General features: G+C 37.3%; 1 protein-coding gene across 3 annotated transcripts in view; it reads left to right on the top strand.

Annotated features, from left to right (window-relative positions):
- Positions 1-21,534, top strand: part of LOC105254154 — a 72,058-nt gene extending 50,524 nt beyond the window's left edge. Inside the window, exons 1-3 of one of the 3 annotated variants that reach the window (XM_025406821.1) lie at positions 11,151-11,273; positions 11,451-11,612; positions 17,778-21,534. In XM_025406821.1, coding sequence (XP_025262606.1) covers positions 17,830-21,294 — 3,465 coding nt within the window. In that variant the 5' untranslated portion in view covers positions 11,151-11,273; positions 11,451-11,612; positions 17,778-17,829 and the 3' untranslated portion in view covers positions 21,295-21,534. Of the gene's footprint in view, positions 1-11,150; positions 11,613-17,777 lie in introns of those variants that run through there. The other 2 variants (XM_011262659.3, XM_025406820.1) reach the window with 2 other exon arrangements.
- Positions 21,535-22,478: the final 944 nt, after the last annotated feature.

Raw genomic sequence — 22,478 nt, 5'->3', positions numbered from 1 at the left:
GTGCATTTTAAATGATGTTTCCAATTAATCGATGTGAAAGGAAAGAGAGGGAGAGAAAGAAACAGCTTTTGTACGAGTTTGTAACATATTTCTCTGCGATTCTATTTTAATAATGTAAAACACGAGCGTACTACATCGACAATTCTTTTATTTTTGTCTTATATAAATTTAAAGCATAGGTTTTATTATTTAAAAAGTTTGCATTTAATGCCCGAAACAGTAATATTATTTTAAAAAGTATTTAAAAAAATGTTTTCATATATTCATATAAAGATATATATACTTTAGCATTAACAATTGATATTATAATATCTCTACCTATTTGTGGTGCAATAATCCTATTTGTAGTGTAAATATAATTGTGATTAAATTTTTTGGGAAATTATTTGCACTAAATAATTTGAACTAAAATAGTAATTAAAACGTAGATTATTAAACTGAATTTTGCAAATATCGATAAATGCCTTTGTTAAATTATGTAACGATTACTTAATTAATATATCTAATTAAAATTAGTGTACAATGTAGATTAATATTAATATGTGAGCACGGTATATTGTACACAGTGTATTATAAAATTAACGGAAACTTCGCAAATTCAAAAATGTTATAAAAATATTAGATAAATATGTTTGTTAAAATAGAGCAAATGTACAAATATAATAATTCGAAATCCGGATAAATATTCAAAGTTATTATACGATTTGTAAAATACTCTCATTAGAATATACATATAAATGTAAAGGTTAATTACGTTGATTAAAAAGATATCGTTTTCCAAGATTTATTCGAAGAAAAAGAAGTGTAATGCATTGTCGACGCAACAAGCCACTTATTGAGAGCAACGGCGACTTTTCTTTCGCAAGTAACTCATCCCGAATCAATTGGTCGATGTCTCGAGAAAAGCGGAATATTGGAAATGGCGGCTGAGCGGAGACGGAACAGTCTGGCTGATTATCCGATTATCCGATTCTCCGGAACATTTGCAATTTACGTCTCAGAGTTCTACCCTTCCCTTTCTCTCTCTCTCTCTTTCTCTTTCGAAGCAAGCGAAAGGGTAAGTCGTCTTCCTTTCCTATATCTCTCCTCCACCCTTGTTCTCGTATCGACGAATGGTAAATTTCGTTTCCATCTCGCAAAAGTCGTTTTCGCGCGAGCTCACCTTCCTGTCACATGGATCCTTGATTAAGAGTCCTTATGCGGATCACGATAACTGCCATAGTTGACCTACACGAGCCTGGAGATTAATTCTCAAGCGGAGACTCTCATTCCACAGCTGCAGGTACAAATCCTATTAACATAATAGGGACGACCTAATTAAGGACCATTTATGCCCAATATGTCGCAGCTTCTTTGAAGGAATATCCCAGAGGGATTTGATGATTAATCTTATCGAACGCGACATTCTCTATTAAAATCTTTCAAATGTGACAGGCGTATGAGCTTATTTAAGCTTTAATATCTGCTTATCGATCGACGTACCATATATACTTTATCTAGGCCGAAAATATATACGATATTACGAAAAATCTTTATTGGATCTATCGAATTTCAATCAGAAATTCTTCAGAGCTGTCTTTTTAAAGTAGATATTCTTTAAAAGTTTCGATATTATTTACCGCCAATTTACGAATAAGTATTTTTGCAAACAAAAAATTAAATTTCTTAGTAAAACAGCATCTGCTTGAAACAAAGTTAAGTACATTTTCCATGTATATATTTGCATTCTTGATTTCATTCAATGCAATAACTTTCATGTCAAATATATAGTTATATATATATATATATTTTTTTTATCGATCAATGTTTATGCGCTGTTTATATTCATTTTTATATTATTTTTTTTATTTATATTATTTTAGTATTTATATTTATTTAGTATTTATATTATTTTATAATTATTTATATTACCTTTTTTGCTAACTATTTATACTAATAAAGAATAACTATTATTTCGTGAAAAAGTTAGGGATTGAAAACACACTCAAAAATAAATCTAAAACATGATATTTTGGAGTTAAAACACATTATATTACTTTTATACTATTAGTGAGCAAAAAATCACCAGTTTGTTGCACAAATAACTAACTAAGATCTATTCTCGTAAGTTAAAAAAACGAGGGCAAGTCGCGTTTTAAAGTTTGCATTATTTACCAATAGTAAAATAACAATTTCAACTATATTGGCCATTTTCCGATGGTTAACTTTGCGACTTGGAGAATGTGGAGAGCATCGAGTCGCTAATTATTCATCACCGCAGTCCCCGCAGATCGAACGTGGAGAGAGAAGGGAGAAGGGATGGTTTCCACAGGAGCAACGACGGACATAACGTCGTTCTGAGACGGATAACGGCGAGGGGGAGAGAAAATGGGGAAGAAGAGGGAGGGTTGCCGAGCAAGAGCCTCGACAACGGCGTATTCGATGTTCCCTCGTGTCACTGATTATTCCATTTACAAGCCATGCCGCATGATTCTGAATAGAGGTACACATACCGGGCGCGAATTCGCTGGATCCATAACCGGTATACGTTGTCTCTCATCGCGCAGCCATATCGCTCTCCTCTTTCTCTTTCCTTTTACCCTCCCGGCCTCGCACGTTTCGTCCCAGAAAGAGAAAGAGGAGAAACCCCCATCGGATCGGAAATCAATTCAATCTGCGCGAGTCGTGTCAGGCGAGGATTTTGACTCGCGAGCGCGAACGATACTTCTGAAAAAAAAAATAGCAGCATCCCCTGCAGAAACACACGCGTCCGTATCGTCATTTAGCGCGATCGACACCGTTGAGGTGGAATGTTTACGCACTCTTCCGAGCTGATTTTCCGATCGTGCACGCGAGGATATCCCGACTTGATGAAGCTCAAATTGAAATACGCAATAAAAATAACGTGTCAGTTGCTGTGATCAGTTGTTTCTTGCACTATGTTGTTTCGATTCGGGATACGATTGGCATACTTGACGATACTCATCGCTGTTTTAAACGCGCTTTCGCGATTCGCCAGGTATTCCATCGATTCTCGGCGTATCAGACACTCAGAGCGCTGTATTAAATCCCATAGCGGCGCTTATGCACCGATAACGTTGCAGTCTCCATCGACAAGCCGGCTCAGTCATATTACATCCATCTACTATCTCCGATCGGCAGCGACGAAAGGAGGCTCGGCCGGTTAACGTTAACCAATTTAGGCCCCCAGTCGAGCTTTAGATACGTATCGCGACCGACATTATGGAGATGCGAGAGCTCGCGCGCACTTTGGAAAATTTCCCCCTCTCCCCCTGCCGCGTATATATATGCGGAATAAAAAATTTTGCGGGGGCAGCACCCTGCCGCTATCGAACACTCTGCACGTCCGCAAACACGACGTAGATCGTCGTGCTTGCGCATGCAGATTTTCACGTGCTGCAAGCCGTCTGCGCTGGAGAAGCGCGACGCGTCTACCTGAATTAGGCACGAGCGGGAGAAGGATGGAGGGAAGGGACGCGAAGGGTACTTCTGTCCTTATTCATGCATAAAATCCATATTCTTCGAGGAGGAGGCACAACGTGCCATCACGAGGAAGCGACCATCACCCGAGGCAACCCTTTCTTCGTTCGCCCTCGTGTCACCCCCCTCGGTTGTGCGTTTTTAAGGGATTACATTGTCTCACTTTCGCTTTATTTTTCTCGCAAAACTCCCTTGACATCATCACGATGACGTGTTCACGGAGAATTAATGCATTAGGAATCACGAACGTAGGGGAGGCGAGATGTCTCGAAAGAGGGATGAAAAATTTAAAACCTGATTCATGAAATATAAAAGTTTCGAGATACATTTTGTTTCTTTTTTTCGTTCTATTAAAAATATTAAGAACAGTTTAAAATTTTTTTTCGCCCACGTTGCAAAAGTTGGCGAGTTGTTTTTAATGCGGTTTCGTTTTATCCGGCGAGCGATTAAAATTACATCGCCTCCAGAGAACGGTATCTTTATTTTATCCCGTCTCTCGTTTCAGCTTAAGTCACGTCGTGCTCGCGAGTGCGCACTCGATTACTTTATAATTGAATCAATGGCCCGCGCGCTCTCTCGATCAGTAGTTATGGCTATTCGATTTTATTATGCGTCTTGTGATAACGTTCCGTGGCTCGTGGCTCGCGAACAATGCCCGCGAGCGATACGAAACATTTCAATCTCGCTGATTAATCGGAGTACACGCTGAAATGAAATATATTTAATTCTGCGAAAATTTAGTCCCGCATACAATTATTCCACGATATTCCCTCGATTATATTAATGAACCGAGCGAATGCATTACGCTGTCGTGATTCTGTCGTTGCATCGACAAAGGACCAGTTACACATTTCATTCTGTCGTAATATTCTCGATAATTACCGCAATTAACAAACATCTGCAAATGAAATACACAGAGTGATGCATATGGAATAAAATCTATACGGATTACTTGGTAGCATAATTCATGCGAATGAAATACGTTAGTGTCGAATGGGGACACGTCGTTTCGAATTTGAATCAATATCAATCGCTTATGTTAACAGTAAACGAATTTCTGGAACGCTAGAGAATAAAATCAAATTCAAGATAAAGATTCTTTAAAAATAGATTTATACAAAAGAGAAAAATACGATAAATTTCGAATCTTCCCGCACATTTATCCTCTATCTAGAGTGTTTTTCTCGTAATAAAAGAAATTTTAGATATGTGAAAAAATATTGACGCATTAACCGTAGTTTTCGAATCGTTCTCAAATCTATTGAGGAATCCGCGGATGACAAGAAACAAGTAGAGAAGAATCGAAATATAACGAAGGATATTAGAAACTTGAAAGTGACGCGGAAACTAACGAAAAAGGAAGAGGAAAAAATGAAGAAACGCGGTGCAAAAAGACAACGATATTGGAACAGATCGCGGAAACTTTGCGACTTTATCAAACCCCGTCTAATCGTCCGAATATGAGAGATTCTCCCGAAGACTTTATTATTAGAAAAGTTCACGGATGCGGAGGAGAATCGGACGATATCCGGCTCGAGTCGCGCCGGATTATCATGGTTATCGACTTCGCGGCTCTGACGGCTCTGATCGAAGACGGGGGAGGGTCGCTCTGCCCATTACGTCGTTCAAGTAACAAGATATTGAATTTCCGGCGCGGTTGCGAGAGCCGACCTCCTCTCTTCGAGACCGGAATCCGCGCCCTGCGTTATAATGGAGCACCTTTACTCGCTCGGAACCGTGTGTTCCAGAGCACTCGACGAAGAGGGTAGAGACGCGGCGGCGAATATACACACGTACAAGCCTCCCTACAAACTCCCATTTTCAAACAATGAATATTTTAGCGCGTCCGTGAAAGAGAGTCCCTACTCTCGAGCCCGCTTTTTTTTTTTTGTGTTCGACCGCTCTCGACACAAAAGGCGTCATCGTCGCGCCTCCCGCGCATGTATGTGTACGTGCTTGTACGAGCCTTGACCATTGAAGGAATATCACCCCGTGAAACTGAATCAAGTATAATACCATGCTTCGCGCGAGAATATCCTTTGTCTTTTTATTCTTGAAGTGTTCGCTCACCCTCGCGACAATATTTGTGATTCGCTTCATAGGGGTAGGAAAATACTTATCTTGAGATGGACCGAAAAAATTTGGTAACTCGGAATTGATTTAAAATAAAGATTTAAAATTGCGATTTTTTATAAACGAAAAGACAAAGTTGTATTTGTGCAGAAAATATGTTAAAATCGAACACTTCGAAATACGCGCGATATCGATATGAATGAAATGGACATGAATGGTATTACCAGAGAGCACGTTTTATCTACAAACGGTACGGAGTATTTTGAGCCATCTTTTCCTATCAACATATGGTAGAATCTATCAGAAATTTGAAAATAAAAATGTATTACATATATTTAAAGATGACAGTTATATAAAATAAAGTAATTATATAAAAGTGTTTTTAAAATATCTATATTTTCAATATTAAATTTGACATAATAGCTGGCTGCGTGATATCCAGACTATAAAATTCCTTATTCATCTTTTGTAGATAAAGTGCAAAGTGAATACCAGTGTGAGATATGAAAAATAAAAAATTTCAACATTTGAATTTATTAATAAAATGTTAACATTATTAATACAAAATATATACTGAATTTTATTTTACATAATTTAACATCACATACATATTAGAAAAAAATATAAATTACAAATCATAAAATATAAATACTTCTTATATAAATAACTTATTTTTTATATATCTTTGGATTTATTTAAATATTTCTTATTTTTATTTTATTTTAAGGAAAAAGAATTTCGCAAAAAACAAATGTGAAAAATAACTTGCACCAAATTATTTAACACATAAACAATTATTTTTTAATAATTTCTATATAAAAATTTATAAAAAATAAAATAAATTATTTAAATTGCAAAAAGTTTGTTAGAATATATATAGAATATACAAAATAATAAAGGAAATACTTTTTCTAGTTTTACTACAAAAGATTTAATAATTCTTACGTAACATTTCAAGATATATTACGTAAGTTTCCTCTTTAACAAAGTTTCCTCTTTTTTATTAATTGAAACTTTGAGAATAAAAATAATAATTTATAATTCAATTTATACAAAATGTTAAAATTTGCGAATTAAAATATTATAGCAAGAGAGTTCTTAAAAATTAAAAGAATTTATTAATTCCGATTTTTTATTCCAAATAGTAGTTTTGTCGTATAAAAATTTAAAGCTGTTCATCACAGGATATTTTTAGATAGTCGCCTGTTGTGAATGATAAGTACATGCATCACTAATGCCAGCAATCTTTATTATTTAATCTTTCGGGAATGTTTCTGCTATAGTATTTTAATTCCCGAATTTTGAAACATTCTGTGTACTCGATAAAACATACATTTCTTTTTACATATAAAATAAAATTCAGTACAGTTTGTTATTTCCGCTAGCTTATGATTTTGTCTTCAAAATGTGACAATAAAGAAGAGAAAAGCTGTGCAATTTCTATTCAAATGGAAAAAAATTGAAATAGCGATATCGTGTCGAATGAAAGTGGCAGCGACTGTGTTATCCGAGCAAAAACGAAAGTTCAGAAGCGAGGGATAAAAATCGGCGGCGAAGCGACCATTGTCCAGCTGTCCAGTAATGGACGACCCTCTTTTGGCTCGAGTTAATAATACTGAATTGATCTAGGACGTTTTGGCGATTATGTTTCACGGCGTTGCTTTCCGCGCACGCTTGCCTTTTATATTACAGACAGTCGAAAAACACAACTTTTTACCCAATTTTTTTCGTGATCGACTGCCTCCGTCCAGCATCTGTCTCCCGATATGCATCGGTCATAGGACGTGTGGCGCGATCGTCCGATAAAATGCAAAATAATCCTGAAAAGTGTTATTGAATCCTCACAAAATAAAATAAAATTTAACATCGAGATGAAACATACCATTTCAGAACCAAAAAATAACTAGATAAAAATAAATTCTAAAGAAGCATATTCTCCCAAATAATTTTAATCATTAGTTTTATTAATTTTTTTTATTTGAATAAATTGTTCAAATAAAATTCATGTGATTAAGATTTAAGATTAAATTTATAAATTTAAAATTTGTTTGAGAAACATTAAAAGTTTGCTTATTTAATACAATATGTTTTATATATTTTTATCTTTCGATCAAAATATTAATTATAGTAGTTCAGTATACAGTAAAATAAAAATACATAATAAAAAAGGAATGCATTCTCCAAAAGCAATATAATTTTGCACTAACATATATATACATATATAAGATATGATTTTAATAAATAAAATTTGTTTATGAGTATAACGATGTAAAGGGCGAATTTATATGCAAATGTGCCTATTTCATAAAAATTATAAAATTGATGAATACACAGATTTTGATGTAAAAATGTTATCATATGAAACGTGCTCACGCTCGCATCATATGTTTAAAAAGTTTTATTCGCTAATTTACGTTATCTTCGAGCCATAGTATCTTGATCACTTTTTTGGAGATTGTGATTATAATTACGTGCTTATATAATATCATCACGTATGCAATCTAGATTGAATTTAATCGCAAGTAAATGTCAAGATACGAAGATAAAGATCATATTCTCGATTAAGAAAAGCCAAAGTTCTTCCGGCTGTATCAATATTATGTCAAGTTTGAACATTATTAAATAAATGTAAAACATCAATATTAATAACGTAGTTTAATATGATGGAGATTAAAAGAGAAAGAAAAAGACATATTTAAACTTAATTTATTATATTAAACAATATTTAATTTAAAAATACTATTCACAATTTAAATTACATTCAATAATTCAATTTTAAGATAATAATTTAAACGATTAATTTAATAGTCAATAGTTAATAGTTGGTAATTAAACGATAGTTAAACGTTAATAGTTAAACGATTAATTGAATAGTTTATAGTTTTATTTTATAGGTTTTTTTTATTAAAGTGAGATTTCTGCAAAGTGATTTTTTAAGTTTTTGTATATGAAACTTTTGCATATTTGCATTTTCGTCATATTGCATTTCGAAGCAAGAGGGAGTCGTTATTGGCTGAACAACAGCTTATTCCGCAATCATTCGTATGACGTGCGGTCATGCGATACGACTACTCGTCCAATTTTTTTACCACACGATTCATTCGAAGGACAGGAAGGGAAGTTTAGTTCGCGCGTGTAACAAGAAAGGTATTCTCGTTTCTTCGTACAAATTTCATATAAAGGAGTTTTTTTATCTTGTTACTACGATATGATATATCTCATTTGGGTATAATAATTCCTTATAAAAATATAATTCCTTATATAAAAATAATTCCTTATATAAAAATAATAAGACACACATGCATGTAAAAAGAGTATATGTATAGATTATAAAATATATGTATATATATTATTATATAATTTATATAATATTATATTATATAAGTTAAATACATACATAATATTGCAATATATAAACTAAAGATTACGATAAATATGTTAAGTGTATATCTCACTTAAAAATTTAATTTAATTGAAGTTTTTTGCAATATTAATTTTTTATTTGTTATAAATTATAACCAGTTAATAAAATTTGAAGTGCAATATTTTTCATACATTTCATTACAAAAATAAGATGCTTTCGTTCTCGAGTGTAAAGCTATTATTTCAAGCGTTCGTTCCGTTACAACTTAAGAAGAAATGATGCTTGATAGGAACTCATGCACCGGTATAGGTTCTCACGGATTTATCGACTCGAATACCTCATAAAAATTATCAAGCTAGGGCTCAATAGCGGTTATCCTGTAATGCCATTAATTTGCAGGAACCGATGCAGACCACCGGCTTCATTATCGTTATCAATACTGTATTGAATCGCGTGACAAGTGCGTGACCGCAGATGCGGAACGCCCCCGGTACCTATAAACGTTTACGTCCAACCGCCTCAATTTATCCTTTAAATTATGCACGATCTCGCTGAGCATAGCGGTTTTTGATCTGCATCGAATAAGCGGGGAATCAGTTTAATATTACATTTTATATTTTCATTTTTTAATATTTGTTCAACATTATTACTAGACATCATTATCGCTACATTTTTCCAAAACAAACTATCGTTTCTCAATTAAACCTAATTATATTGAAAAATCTTTCTGTTTCTTTATCAATCAAATTCTTTTACGCGTCATATAATATACATTTTTATTTTTTCCTAATTATTATTTTTATATGCAAGATTGATCATGATTGATCATGATAAATAATATATAATTATTTAAAACAAATATAAAAAAAGATGGATAAAATAAAATATGAAGTTTAAATACAAACAATAATATCGATATAAAAGCTTGTCGTGGAAAAAGTTCAGATTTTAAGAAAGATCCTGCGTGTCATTTTCTTCGTGAAATAACGGAGAAAGGTCCTGAGAAGAGGCTCGAGCTGGCTCGAACTTGTCCGTAAGGCTAAACTAATTTGCTGCGTGAGGGTGGACGGTTGGAACCTTTAGGTGGGGTGACACAGGACCAGAACTATGGTCGAACGTGGAACGGCGAGAGAAATCGGGAAGGGGCAGGAAGGGAGCTCTAATATCGTAGTGGTGGGGTACCGAATTCCAAGTGACCAGTAAAAGTGCCACCCCACGCGAACTTCGCTTCTCTCTTCTCTCTCGTTCCCTTTTTTTCTACCTTTCTCTTCTTTTCGTCATCGTTCGTCTCCCTTTTCCCCGATGAATCCCCTTTCCCTTTCGCTTCGACACCCCCGCCCTTCCAGCCCCTCAAAAGACCTCCAGTGTTATCCGAGGGGAACTGTGAACTGGGGTAAAAGACTCGTGCGGCTCGTGCTGGGTCGCGAGGACGTTTGTATTTTACGAACATATATGTGTATGTGTATGTGTGTGTATATAAGTCGGGTGTTTTTTTTCAACGCACGTGTGTGCAGGTGCGTAACTTCGGAAGAGAAGGAAGTACCTTACGAGAAGGAGTTCCGACAGTAATGGCTAATCTTTCTTCAGATCCCCGAGCTTTCAAAAAAAAACTTTTCTTTCAATCCCTAATAAATTTTGTCGTTTTTCTGCATACGCGATATAGCTGACAATGAGGTAGAGGGTATTTTATCCATATTACAATTATATTTATATCTCCCTTTGTATAAAAATATATACATATAAAATATGCCATATAAATTATGTAAAACTACTGTAACTATAATTTTCGATAAATTTTAATATAACTTTACACATATACTTCACAGTCATTTACGAAAAATCCAAAATTTTCTATAAAAGCAAGAAAAATTTTTTCTCTCATTCCTTCAAAAATAGATTTTTCTCTTTCCTTTTTCTTTCTGTTCCAATTGTTAAAAAAATTTAATTTTTATTCTCTCCATAATTTCTCTATTCTCTTTTAATTTTTTACTGAATATTTTTAACGATGGAAAATAATTCCGTCTGACAGTTTAATAAATGTTCAAAAAAAAATCTTGACAGAAAGATGAGGAAGAAAACAGTGATTCTCTCCTCTGTTTTCAGAAAGGCGTCGGCCCTGACTTTGAAAGAACGTGGGGGTGGCAGGCAGGCAGGCAGGGGGTTAACTCCCTGCGAGGGAGGGACATCGAATCGTGGAACACGGGGACGGGGGTGCGGGCGCGGCGGCCGCGGCGGGCCGGAGGGTTGAATCAGCGCGGGGGTGTATGGGGGAATTAGTGGATGGTCGCGGACAATGTGGGGGATACTTTCTCATATCAAGTATGGCCGCCATCGTGGCACGATGGTCAAAACAATAGTAAGTAGCCGAGGCCGCGGGCGATCCTTCTTCTATCCTGTATCGTCGCGCGCCGCCATGATATATACTTTTCTTTTTCTCTTTTCCATTTTCTTTTTTCCACCTTAATTATCGCCACCTCGCCATCGACAGCGCGCGATCTGCCATTATTCCACCCTCCTCCTCTCGGCTTTCCAGTGCGCAGTGAACAAAGTGGTGTTATCGTCGCGTTATCGCCGGTACGCACGTCTAAGCACTCCTCAGCGGTATTTAACAAATGGATAATAACGAAGGATCATCGACGACTCGTGATTTCCCGGAGTGGTTTTGCATCCGAGTTGCATCGCGTCGCTGATTACGGTGAGTGCAATCTTTCGTCGTGGTAATCAAAATTATCTGTGCGATTAGAGCATTGCGATGCCACATATGGATTGGAAATCAATTTAATTTCGCTGTATAATTGTGTTATCTTGTAATTGTAATTGTATTACAATATCTTGTAATTCTTACGCATGTATGACAGATTGTCACGATAATTGACACGAATGAGTTACAGTTTATTATTTGTAGCGCAGACATTTTTAAACTCAACATTTAACTTCGATCTTTATCTCTAGATCCTTACTTTTGATTGATTGAAAAACAAAATATTAATTCAGGAAATTTCAATCTCGTTTGTCACAATTACAGAAACAAATACAGAAAATTAAAGATTTTATCTGTACTTCCTTTTAGAAGTTTAATTTATAATATTCGAGTCTCGTTATCACACATGAAAATTTCTTTTCACGATTTAAAAAATTGCCATCAGTCATTTATCACCTATGCTGTTACAATCGAGAAAGGGTGACATGATAAATCAAAGTGACGGAATAAGATGGAACTGTTGAAACAATTTTTGCGCGTTCGACTCAATCGCTCGGTGTCTCGGTTACTGATGGATTACGAGACCCAAACTTCGCGTATCCCAAACTTCCGGATCCTTTCACCGGAATAAGCACGATCTGCCGAATGCGCGAAGCGACACTGAACCGCTCCCTCTTTCAGGGTGGACTAAGAGAGTACCGACCGGTTACTCTCGCCGCGACGTCTTTTGCATGCGAATACTCCACGTGGTTCATCCGGCGACACGCATTGCGCAGATCCGACCTTTCGTGATCCCCACCTCTGTGCGAGAATCGCACCTTTTACCATACCGTTACAGATTCATGTGTAAGCCCATCGACTATCAATTCAGCCTTCCATGCATACTTTATGATTTAAACCAATCTAATGTGATTTTCTTATCGCATGCGTATGCATGCAGACTTAGAGATATTGATTGGTAAGAATTTATTTTAAATTGCAAATTTAATTTATGCTTACTTTTCAAATGATTTAAAATATTTTAAATGTATATTAAGAATCTTAAAAAAATTCGAGTTTCGTCATATATTTTTAAAATATTAAAGAATTAAGAAAGAATAATTAAATGAATAATAGAGAGAGAGACAGAGAGAGAGAAAACATCCAATGGGAAGAAAGTTAAAATTGGAAGAATATTTTTAATAACATATTTTTTTATATTTTTTTTAATGATACCATTGTATGTATATGTAAATTATCATGCGTTTCTCACGCAAACAAGAAATATTAATATAAACTAAATTTTAAGAATATTGCACACATTAAATTTTCTTATACGTAGTGATGCAAGCCTTATTAAAAAATAATATTATTCAATTGTTAAATCAAATTATTTTTTCTAAATTAATTTTTTTCCTCTGGGAAGAATTTAATTGGAAAAAAAGAAATGGATTTTGATAGGTATACATTCTCATACTCTAGAGAATATTTTATTACATTTTAGCAAAATTCAGAAACTTCCTAAGAGAGAATATCTTTTATTTTGTTATAAAATACTTAAATGAACGAAAATTGCTTTCCTAAAATTGCTTACCTAAATAAACGAAAAATAAAATTTTCTGATTCATGTACCTTTTGCTGGGACTACACAGGATTATTGATTATTCATTCATAAATATGAAAAGGTTTATTTTATTGAAACATATACATTGACATCAAATCTTCTGTTCCACCGTAATTAAGGCATACTTTAGCCACGGCAAAGTGGATCTGCCGCTGAAAAACGAATCGCGATCGTATCGGATGGACATTTCGGGACATCGAAGGGAAGATGGACGGGCGGATGGATTTTCAGGACTGGCGATGATATTTGTCTTGTTTACGGGAAGACTTATGCGCGTGTGCGAACCGCCGAAGTTCGCTGCTCGATCAATAGGCCTCTACTGGAATCACACGTAAACGGAACCCGTGTGTATCCGCACACGCCCACGCGGCACGCGCGCGCGAGCGTGGAGATACACACGCACACGCATACGCGTAGAGATGTGTAACGTAACTCGCTCGCGCGCGCACATCGAACCAATCCACGCGAAAAGTTTGCGCGAGCTTCTCTCTCGACTTTTTGCGAAAGGAGAATTACAAAGCTTTCATAATTCACTGTCCATATCCGTTATCGATCTTCGTCTCTCTCTCTCTCTCTCTCTTTCGTGTTTTCTCTCTCTTTCTCTTTCTTTTATTCTCTAAACCTGTATTGATGTCTCCACTTTATTGCTTCACCTTACGTTCGATTGATTTTGCTTGCTTTTGTCGACCTGCTGTTTCTTTTAATTAAATTTCATATATGAGTATAGGTACTTATTATAATAGGTACCTATTATTATAGGTATATAGTATTTATCAGATTTCATTTGTTGAAATATAAAATAAAAAAATGTTGGAAGCTGTAAAATTTAAATAAAGTATAGTGCAGATTACTAATATATACTAAATTATACATATATTATTATATGTACTAAATTATATATTTTATATAGATTATTTAGATATATTAAATTATTTATTTTATATATATCTTTTTTATATATTTTATATATATTTTATATATATTTTATTATACTAAATTTTATTTATTTTAAATACGATATCAATAGGAAAAGGAATGACTCATAAAGCTGGCGCGTTTAAATTAATTAAATTAATAGCGCATACTATTATTATGTCATTCGTCGCTCGAATTTCAAATATCGAGTCATCTTCGTATTTTATATTCGTTAAAATTATTAAGTTACAATTAATTTTTGTTACTCGTCGTCGTGACGTTGCAACGGGAGCAGCTGCGAAAATACATTCGCCATGTGCTTTCGTCCATTATTCCGTGAGAGTGCAACGTTTTGTTTGTCATTCGACATCCCACGCGTCAATCCGTGCAAATCAAAAGAAATCTAGCAAATGCGCGCGTATATAATATTACAATGCTCCGAGCATCTTTCTCTGTTTCACGTCGTTGTTCTCTGCATCTCTAACGTAACGTGTTTTCCCAAAACCCTTTCACGTTATGGCGAACCGATCCTGCCGCGGATCGGATCACCATCCCCCTCATTCATCCAATTTCGGCGGTGAGTTTCCACAATGTCCCCGCGCGAACATACGGGCCTATTTACGCGTATTTTTGGAAAATCTGTCAAACGTTGCGTTGTAGAAATATACGGGTGTCTCAGAAATCCCCATCCCCACTCGGTCTCTCTCACGATTCTATTATTTCTTTCTCTCTCTTACGTACGTCAACGATTGCTTTACAACCCTCGTGTAATCCATTTTCCATTCCGTTAACATGCATACGTGCAACTGCGTTGTTGTAATAACCGATATGTACTGTAATAATCGTTGTTTTTTTTTAGATAAATCAAAAATGAAAAACAAATCCGCGGGATAATTATTACACTAAGGAAAAATCTTTAAATTAATCAGAATATCTCTCTCTCTCTCTCTCTCTCTTTCTCTGTTATTAAAAGGATATCTATTGTTTTTTTTTTAAGGAAGATACCTTCTACATATATATCTGTAGACATAATATATAAAAAAAATTAAAAAATTGCGAAAAATGGCTTCTGACACATACAAATAAAAGGAAAAAAAATCACTTAATATTGTTTTACAACAATGAATATAAAATGAAGAAAGAGGGAGATAAAATATATTAAATAATATTTACTGCACCTAAAATATTATTTCAAGGCGGACTATCTTGTTACTAGCGCTCAGATAATTCCGGAAATCATCTACGAAAAATTTAGTAAAACGCAATGCTAGAGTGGGGAGATTTGTATCGGTCTCCAAAGGTGGTAGGGATGTAAAAACGGCATGACAGGCCCTTCATAGGGCATCGTGCCTATATTTAACAGTAACCTGGCAGAATCCGAAGGGGCGTAAACTGCCGAGGGTCGCGGATCAGGCACGCGAATACCTGATCTCTCGGTTTTATACATCGTCATTTCCATGTCTCTTCGACAATATCCTCGCGTTTTCGCGTCTTAATTATTTAACTATCGTTTTTATGTATTTTGCATTTTCGTGAGCCTCATCAATCTGATGTAAAAATCGAATACGAAATCCTCAAGTGGCGCGATATTTCAATGATTTTGATATCCTAAGAGAGAGATCAACACAAAAATGAAAATACTCTCGCGCTTCACCATTCGAAGTCCACATTGATTTATTTGCGACATGTAACAGTGCTCTTGACAGGAAGGCGAGGCAATTATCCTGTTGCAAAATGCGTGCTGTTTCGAATTTGCAGTACAGGCAAAGTTTTTGTAATCGAAATATGTGACGAAGCTGTGTTCGTGCTCTTACGACGATGATGTACGATTTTCCAGATATCTCGGCACAGGAGCAATCTTCATAATTCACCATGAAAAATGATTTGAAACACAAGTATCTCGCGAGTGAGAGCTTAGGTATAAATTACGATTGAGTGTCATAATTTTGAAATAATAATTGCGTAAATAATATTCCTATGAACATTGCAGATATTTAATAGAAATATTTTATTAACGATTTTGAATTATAACATAATTTTTAAAAAAACTAGTAAAATTAATATTACAATATATATCAAAGTGATATATAAAAGGTAAATATATAGAAATTAATAATTAAATTTTTCTTACATTTAATAAAGATTACGTACAAAATGCATGATCGCAGAAGAAAATCGATAAACTTCAGCATTGATAATTTTCTTTCTGTCCGCTACATTAGTGATAAAACAGGCAGTCTACCTATAAGAATCATTAATATGTTTCCGAGCTTATGCACGCATGGCTCACGCGATCCTTTCTCACGCGTGTATCATGCACGACTGGACATAATGGCAGATACCGTTGAGAGTTCACTAACCGCGCACCGTCCACTTGTATTCGCGATACAAAGCTGTCATCCTGAATTAGTAATTATGTCGCGCTTCTGAAATGCATATTCGTACTATCCTCCGAATTCCCCGAATGCGTGGGGTGGATGTATAATATGAGTCATGGGGGGGTGCTCATTCTTCCCCCTTCCGTTCCTTTCTTCGAGACCGCATGTCCATCGCGCGCGAGCGAGGGTGTCCCGTTCGCCGTATCTCGTTCGTCAAGTTTCGCATGTGTCTTTCAGCAGCACGAAGTGCTCGTTAGCCTGACCCCAACCTTCCAGCCCCTCGGACCGCGTCGAACGAAATTATTATCATCTTTCTGCCGAATTAATATCGCCTTCCACGAGCATTCGCGAACTTCTGTGTCAGTGAGACGACGTATATTCGAAATTATATTAAAAATATTTCCAGATTAAACATATCGATACTAATGTGATAAATTATTATAACTCAGCGACAAAGTATTTATTTGAAAAAACAAAATCTTGCGAGTATAACAAATTGTAATACATTTTTTATAAAATTCTTTGCACATATTTTCCATTGAAAAATAATTTCATATGTGAAAATATTGTATGCATATATATCTAAATATTTAATCTGTCAATATTAAATCTATCTAAAATATTTAATCTGTCAATATTAAATCTATCTAAAATATTTAATCTATCAATATTAAATTTATCGCGTCGTAAGCTATTAATGCCGCGAACATGTTAGTGTATTCACAAAATTGCTGTATAGTTTTGAAAGATCAATAAACATCTATATGTCATTTAAAATTTTATAATGTGCTGTAGAAATAAATTAATAAGATAAATAGTATCTTGATAAATTGCTTGATAATTAATAAAAATATGATTATCAATACATAATTTACGAAATTTCTCTTCTCTTTTTCTTTCATACATAAAATATTTAAATGTTATAAATTTTTCTTTCATTCAAGATAATTTATTTTATATTTTTATTACTTTTTTTTAAAGAATTATTTTTTCACCACTTGTATTATTTGTTGGATTTACATCACACAATAGATATTCTGACATTATTAGGTAATATTATATATATGATAGTATATAATTATTATAATAATATAGATGTGTATGATTGATTAATTATATAAATTTATATCATTTTGAAGCTTCATCGAAGAGAAATAACTGAGAAAAAAACTGTGTTGAATGGATTTTCCCTTTTCGCGAAATCTTTATAAGACTAGATTCCTTCGCAACTTTTTAAAGAGAAATTTATCTGTTTTTTGCCAGACGGGCAACATCGCAGGAATAACGGGCTGCGGATCGCGTGATCCACCGAGAGATGTCATCGAGCATGACATCGTCGCACGAGCCGACGACGACGATGGCCGAGGCGGAGCTGGACAGCGACGGTTCGAGCTGCGGCGAGCGCGACACGTGGAAGCGCGTCCGCGGCGATTCCGCCGATCTCGGTGTCGGTATCAAAAAACGTCGGAAGCAAACAACACCGGTAAGATTTTCGTCCAGTATAGCGACAGGCGCGCATGAGGATGGGTGCGAGGACGAGCGCGAGGACGAGGATAGCGAAGGTAAGCCGTCATCGCGATCGCCGTTGCCGGGCAACGAGCATCACCATCGTCAACACCACTATCATCATCAGCCGTCGTCGAAAGACGAGAATCTCAACAACGAGTTTCGTTGCCACTTCTGCGGCCGGTTCTTCGATAGCGACGAGACGCTCAACGTCCACGTGGACGGCGAACACGGTGGCGCGAGACAGGCGACACCGAGCGTCACCGTCAAGGTAGAACCGACGCAGCAGCTGGATCAGACTAATGATGGTCCCGTTAGCCTCTTAAGCGTCAAGAACTTCGCGACTACCTGGCTGGCGTCCGGCAGCCAGCAACACGTGCAATCGCAGACGCAGATGCAATCGCAAGGCGAGGACTCGTGGTCAGGCGGTCCGGTCAATCAGATCGTCACGATGACTAATCACTTGCAGGCGCTCTCGGGTTTTCCTGGCGCCCTCGCGCAGTATCTACCCTTGCCGAGTTTTCCCCTACCCGATCCCCAGCAAGTCCCGAGATCCTCCCTCGGTCCGATGCCGGTCAAGATTTTTAATCCGGACGCGTACTGCGATATGTGCAACAAGGAGTTCTGCAACAAGTATTTCCTGAAGACGCACAAGGCGAATAAACACGGGATCTATGTGGATTCGCCGGCGCCGAGCACGGTTACGGATGCCGCTAATGTATTCGGCGCCGCGAACTTTCCTACAGGTAATACGAGCGTGAAGCTGGAACCACCGACGACGCCGCCGCAGAAACGTTTTCGCAACGAGGAATCTGCCATAAAAAAGCAGAAGCAAAAAAATGAATCGTTGATGGATCAGCAATCGGACAGCCAACAGATCTCTCTGTCGCAGAACGAGGAGGATCGAGAGACTCCGCGCGACTCCGCGCGACTCAGTCCCAGCGGCATGGAGGCGCTTCTTAAGCAGGAATACGGCATCGAACAGGAAGACGCTACCTTTATGCCGGCTCCTAGACACCTTTCGCCCCAGTCCATTCAACAGGCGCGCGATTCCGGCTTCAGCGCCGATCTTCTGCGTCGTCTGGGCGTCATAAATCCCGACGCGTTTTGCGAAATCTGTTGCAAGGAATACTGTAACAAGTACTTCCTGCGCACGCATAAGATGAAACGGCATGGTATTGTGGTGCAAGACAACGAGAGGTCACCTGGTAATCCTGGCACGACTGTCGCCACGTGGCACCAAGTGCAGACTAGTCCGCTGAATCTGATCGTGGCCGATTCCATCGCCGCAGAGTCCAACGAGCGTATCGGTGAAGAGCACGAGTGCAAATCTTGCGGGATCCGCTTCCAAACGATCGGTCTTTATCAGGCGCACTGCAGGAAGATACACGAGGGCGAAGAACGTGGCACGCCGAAGCAAGAATATGACCTAGAAAGTTCCGATCAGCGCACCGATTCGATCTCGGAGGATCTTCAAAAGCTGCAGACAATGATCATGCAACTGAATGGCTTGGATTCCGATAAAGGATTATCCTGCGGCGTCTGTGGTAAAGAGTGCGACTCGAGGTCGGCTCTGCGCGTTCATATGGCGACCGAACATGGTGTCGTCAATGATGAAATTTCGTCGCCGCAGGAAACATCGCCAACGCAGATCGTTTCGACTATCTTCTGCACTTTGTGCGAGAAGGATTACCCCAGCCAGGAGGCTCTGAGGAGACACATCAACGAGGAACATCAACCTGTTGTGTCCAGCGTTATCACACCGCCGACACTTCCGCCGACGATAATCTCCTCTCCCGCCAGCTCGACACCAACTAATCAGGCTCTAAGCAATCAAACGATGACGATAACGACGACGGCGACGACGACGACGACGACGGACAAGAAGATGACGTCATTGACGCCGACATCCAGCTACTGCGAAATATGCAACAAGGAGCTGTGTAACAAGTATTTTATGAAGACGCACATGCAACGAATGCACGGCATCGAAATTGAAAATGGTGCGCAGATCGGTGGTGTTATTTGCAATATTTGCAACAAAGAGTTGTGCAGCAAATATTTCCTACGCGTTCACAAGCACAATACCCACGGGATCGTCGATGAGAACACGTCGTCGGCATCAACATCGAATAAACAAGAACCTTACGACGCTTCCAGCGCAGAGGATTCGGTATTGAAGCAGGAATTGAGCGATCTTAGTCATAAGTATTTCATTCACTTCACCGAGGTATGTCCGATCTGCAATCGGAGGTTTCGCAGCATCAAGTGGTTGAAAGCCCATTTGATGGGCGATCATGGCAAAGTCGGGATTGATAAATGGCGCGAATTAGAACAGCAATATCAAGAAACGCCCAGAACCAGCGGCAAAAGTGCTGTCGCTCCAGTAAAGAACGTCCAACAAACGTCGAATCTGAAGATTCCCAATGGCTTTGAGATTCAACAAGTCAAGTCGACCGATTGCACCAATCTAGGAAATCAAGTGTTGTCAAATTTCTTTGGTTCTTCGTCCGAGGAACACCAGTTAAAAAATTATCATTGCGCCTATTGCAACTTTGCGACCTCCGTGTTGCCGTTACTCTTCTTTCACGAGCGATCACACGTGAGTTTGCAGGAAGGTGACCGGCCGTTGCAGTGTCCGATTTGCTTGCAGGACTTCCATCAACTGGAACTACTTCATCAGCACCTACTCGCTAAGCATCAAATCCCAACTTTGCTATCGCAGTTTCAGTATCCTCTTCTGAATAATTTGAGATCGGACGCTGATGTCAAAGCGAGCGACGCTAAGAACAAAGCCGATCAAGATAAGGACAACCGAGCGGGATGCAGTCCGCAGATCGATAAAAATATTCCCGAGCCCGCGAGGAACCAACAGCAGGATGAAACCGCCGTGCAGGTGACTGCTCATGGCGCGTACAAGTGCGCTCAGTGCGGATACGCGACGACGAATCTAAATCGAATCAAGAAACACGTGCGAAAAGATCACAAAATGATCGGCGATCCAACGGAGAGCGTGATCGCCGAACTTAGCAAGACTCTGAAAGACGTGGCGAATAAGCAGAAGGTACCGGCCTGTTTTGCGATGCCGCAGGACATGAATTCGAACCCCGATAAAACCATCATGCAACCGTTCTTGATCGAGGAACAAGATCTGATGCAGGCGGGCGTCGAATCCAGCTCGGCGAAGAGATTCGCGCCAGCTCTGGTCTATTTGCCAGTTAAATCCAGAATCGGCAACGTCTTAACCGCTTCCTTCACTCTCACCCCCGCCTGAGTTTAAATTTTTATCGTATCTGCCTCGCACCTTCGAGCATGAGCGACAGCATCTACATCTGCGATCCGAGCACATGGTATTGATTCCTATTTATTGTGCAAGACGAGCGGCAAGTATTATTTGCACCACAATATTCTGATGTTTCATTAATTTTTACGTAATTTTTCGCAATTTTTACAAACTCCATTATTATAGGTTAAACAAGCTCTCTGATTTCATATTGCGAATTGGTAAAGTAAAAAGATAGTCGAATTAACATGATATCAATTAAAGAGAATTTATATTTTACGTTTTCAAATTTATGCTACAAATTAATTTTAAACCGTTCGAAACTGAGAAAATATTAATTCGAAGATTAATATTTCGTAAACACTTTTTAAAAATTTTTGAATTATTTTCTTAGACATTAATCAGTTTTGAAAATTTCGTTTACTACGTATAACGTTTGTAAGAAGAAGATAATTCAATCTGAAAGTATTTTTCGTCACGATGCAAAATTGCGAAATTTCGTGACGCATCATATACATAAAATATGTGGAGATCATTCTGAATCATCAAAAAATACGACTATTTTTACCGCGCAATCTTATTTCAGAGTAGTTTGAAGAGCGAAGAGGTTTTATACCAGACCGACTGATGAACGGTTTTCTTCGAAAGGGTAGATCCTCCCTCAAAAAAATAACGAGACGAGATTGTTATTATTGTTCTAAGAAGAACATACTCGTTATATATTCTTGTAAATACTTAATCGTAACTAATTAAAAGCACGAACGGGTGATCGACAAAGTTCCTATCTTAATCGCGATAAACTCTTTTATATCAGAAGCCTATTTTTTTATTCTTTCGCGTTTTATTTTCTCTTTCTTTCTCCACCTTAGTTTCGATTTTGTTTTTGCTGAACGAAAAAATTTAATGTAAAATCAAACATAATTGTTCGATTGACATTAATTAACACATTATTTCTTATTTTTTTTCGCGCGACTGTTTTAATCAATATTATATATAAATATACATATACGCATAAAAGAGAATAAGCAGAGAGTTTTCAGAGATGAAGAAGATTTTTAGAAGAGAGATATTTATCATATGTATACATATGATAAATATTTCTATAAACGCTAGACCTCTAGACTTCGGAAAATCGGCGGAAGGCGCTAATTAAGCGCGACGGCCAAGAAGGCGAC

Source organism: Camponotus floridanus, unplaced genomic scaffold (assembly GCF_003227725.1).
Source record: "Camponotus floridanus strain SB8 unplaced genomic scaffold, Cflo_v7.5 scaffold156, whole genome shotgun sequence".
Taxonomy (NCBI): domain Eukaryota; kingdom Metazoa; phylum Arthropoda; class Insecta; order Hymenoptera; family Formicidae; genus Camponotus; species Camponotus floridanus.
Note: the sequence above shows the minus strand (reverse complement) of the source record. Positions and strands in the feature narration are given on the sequence as shown.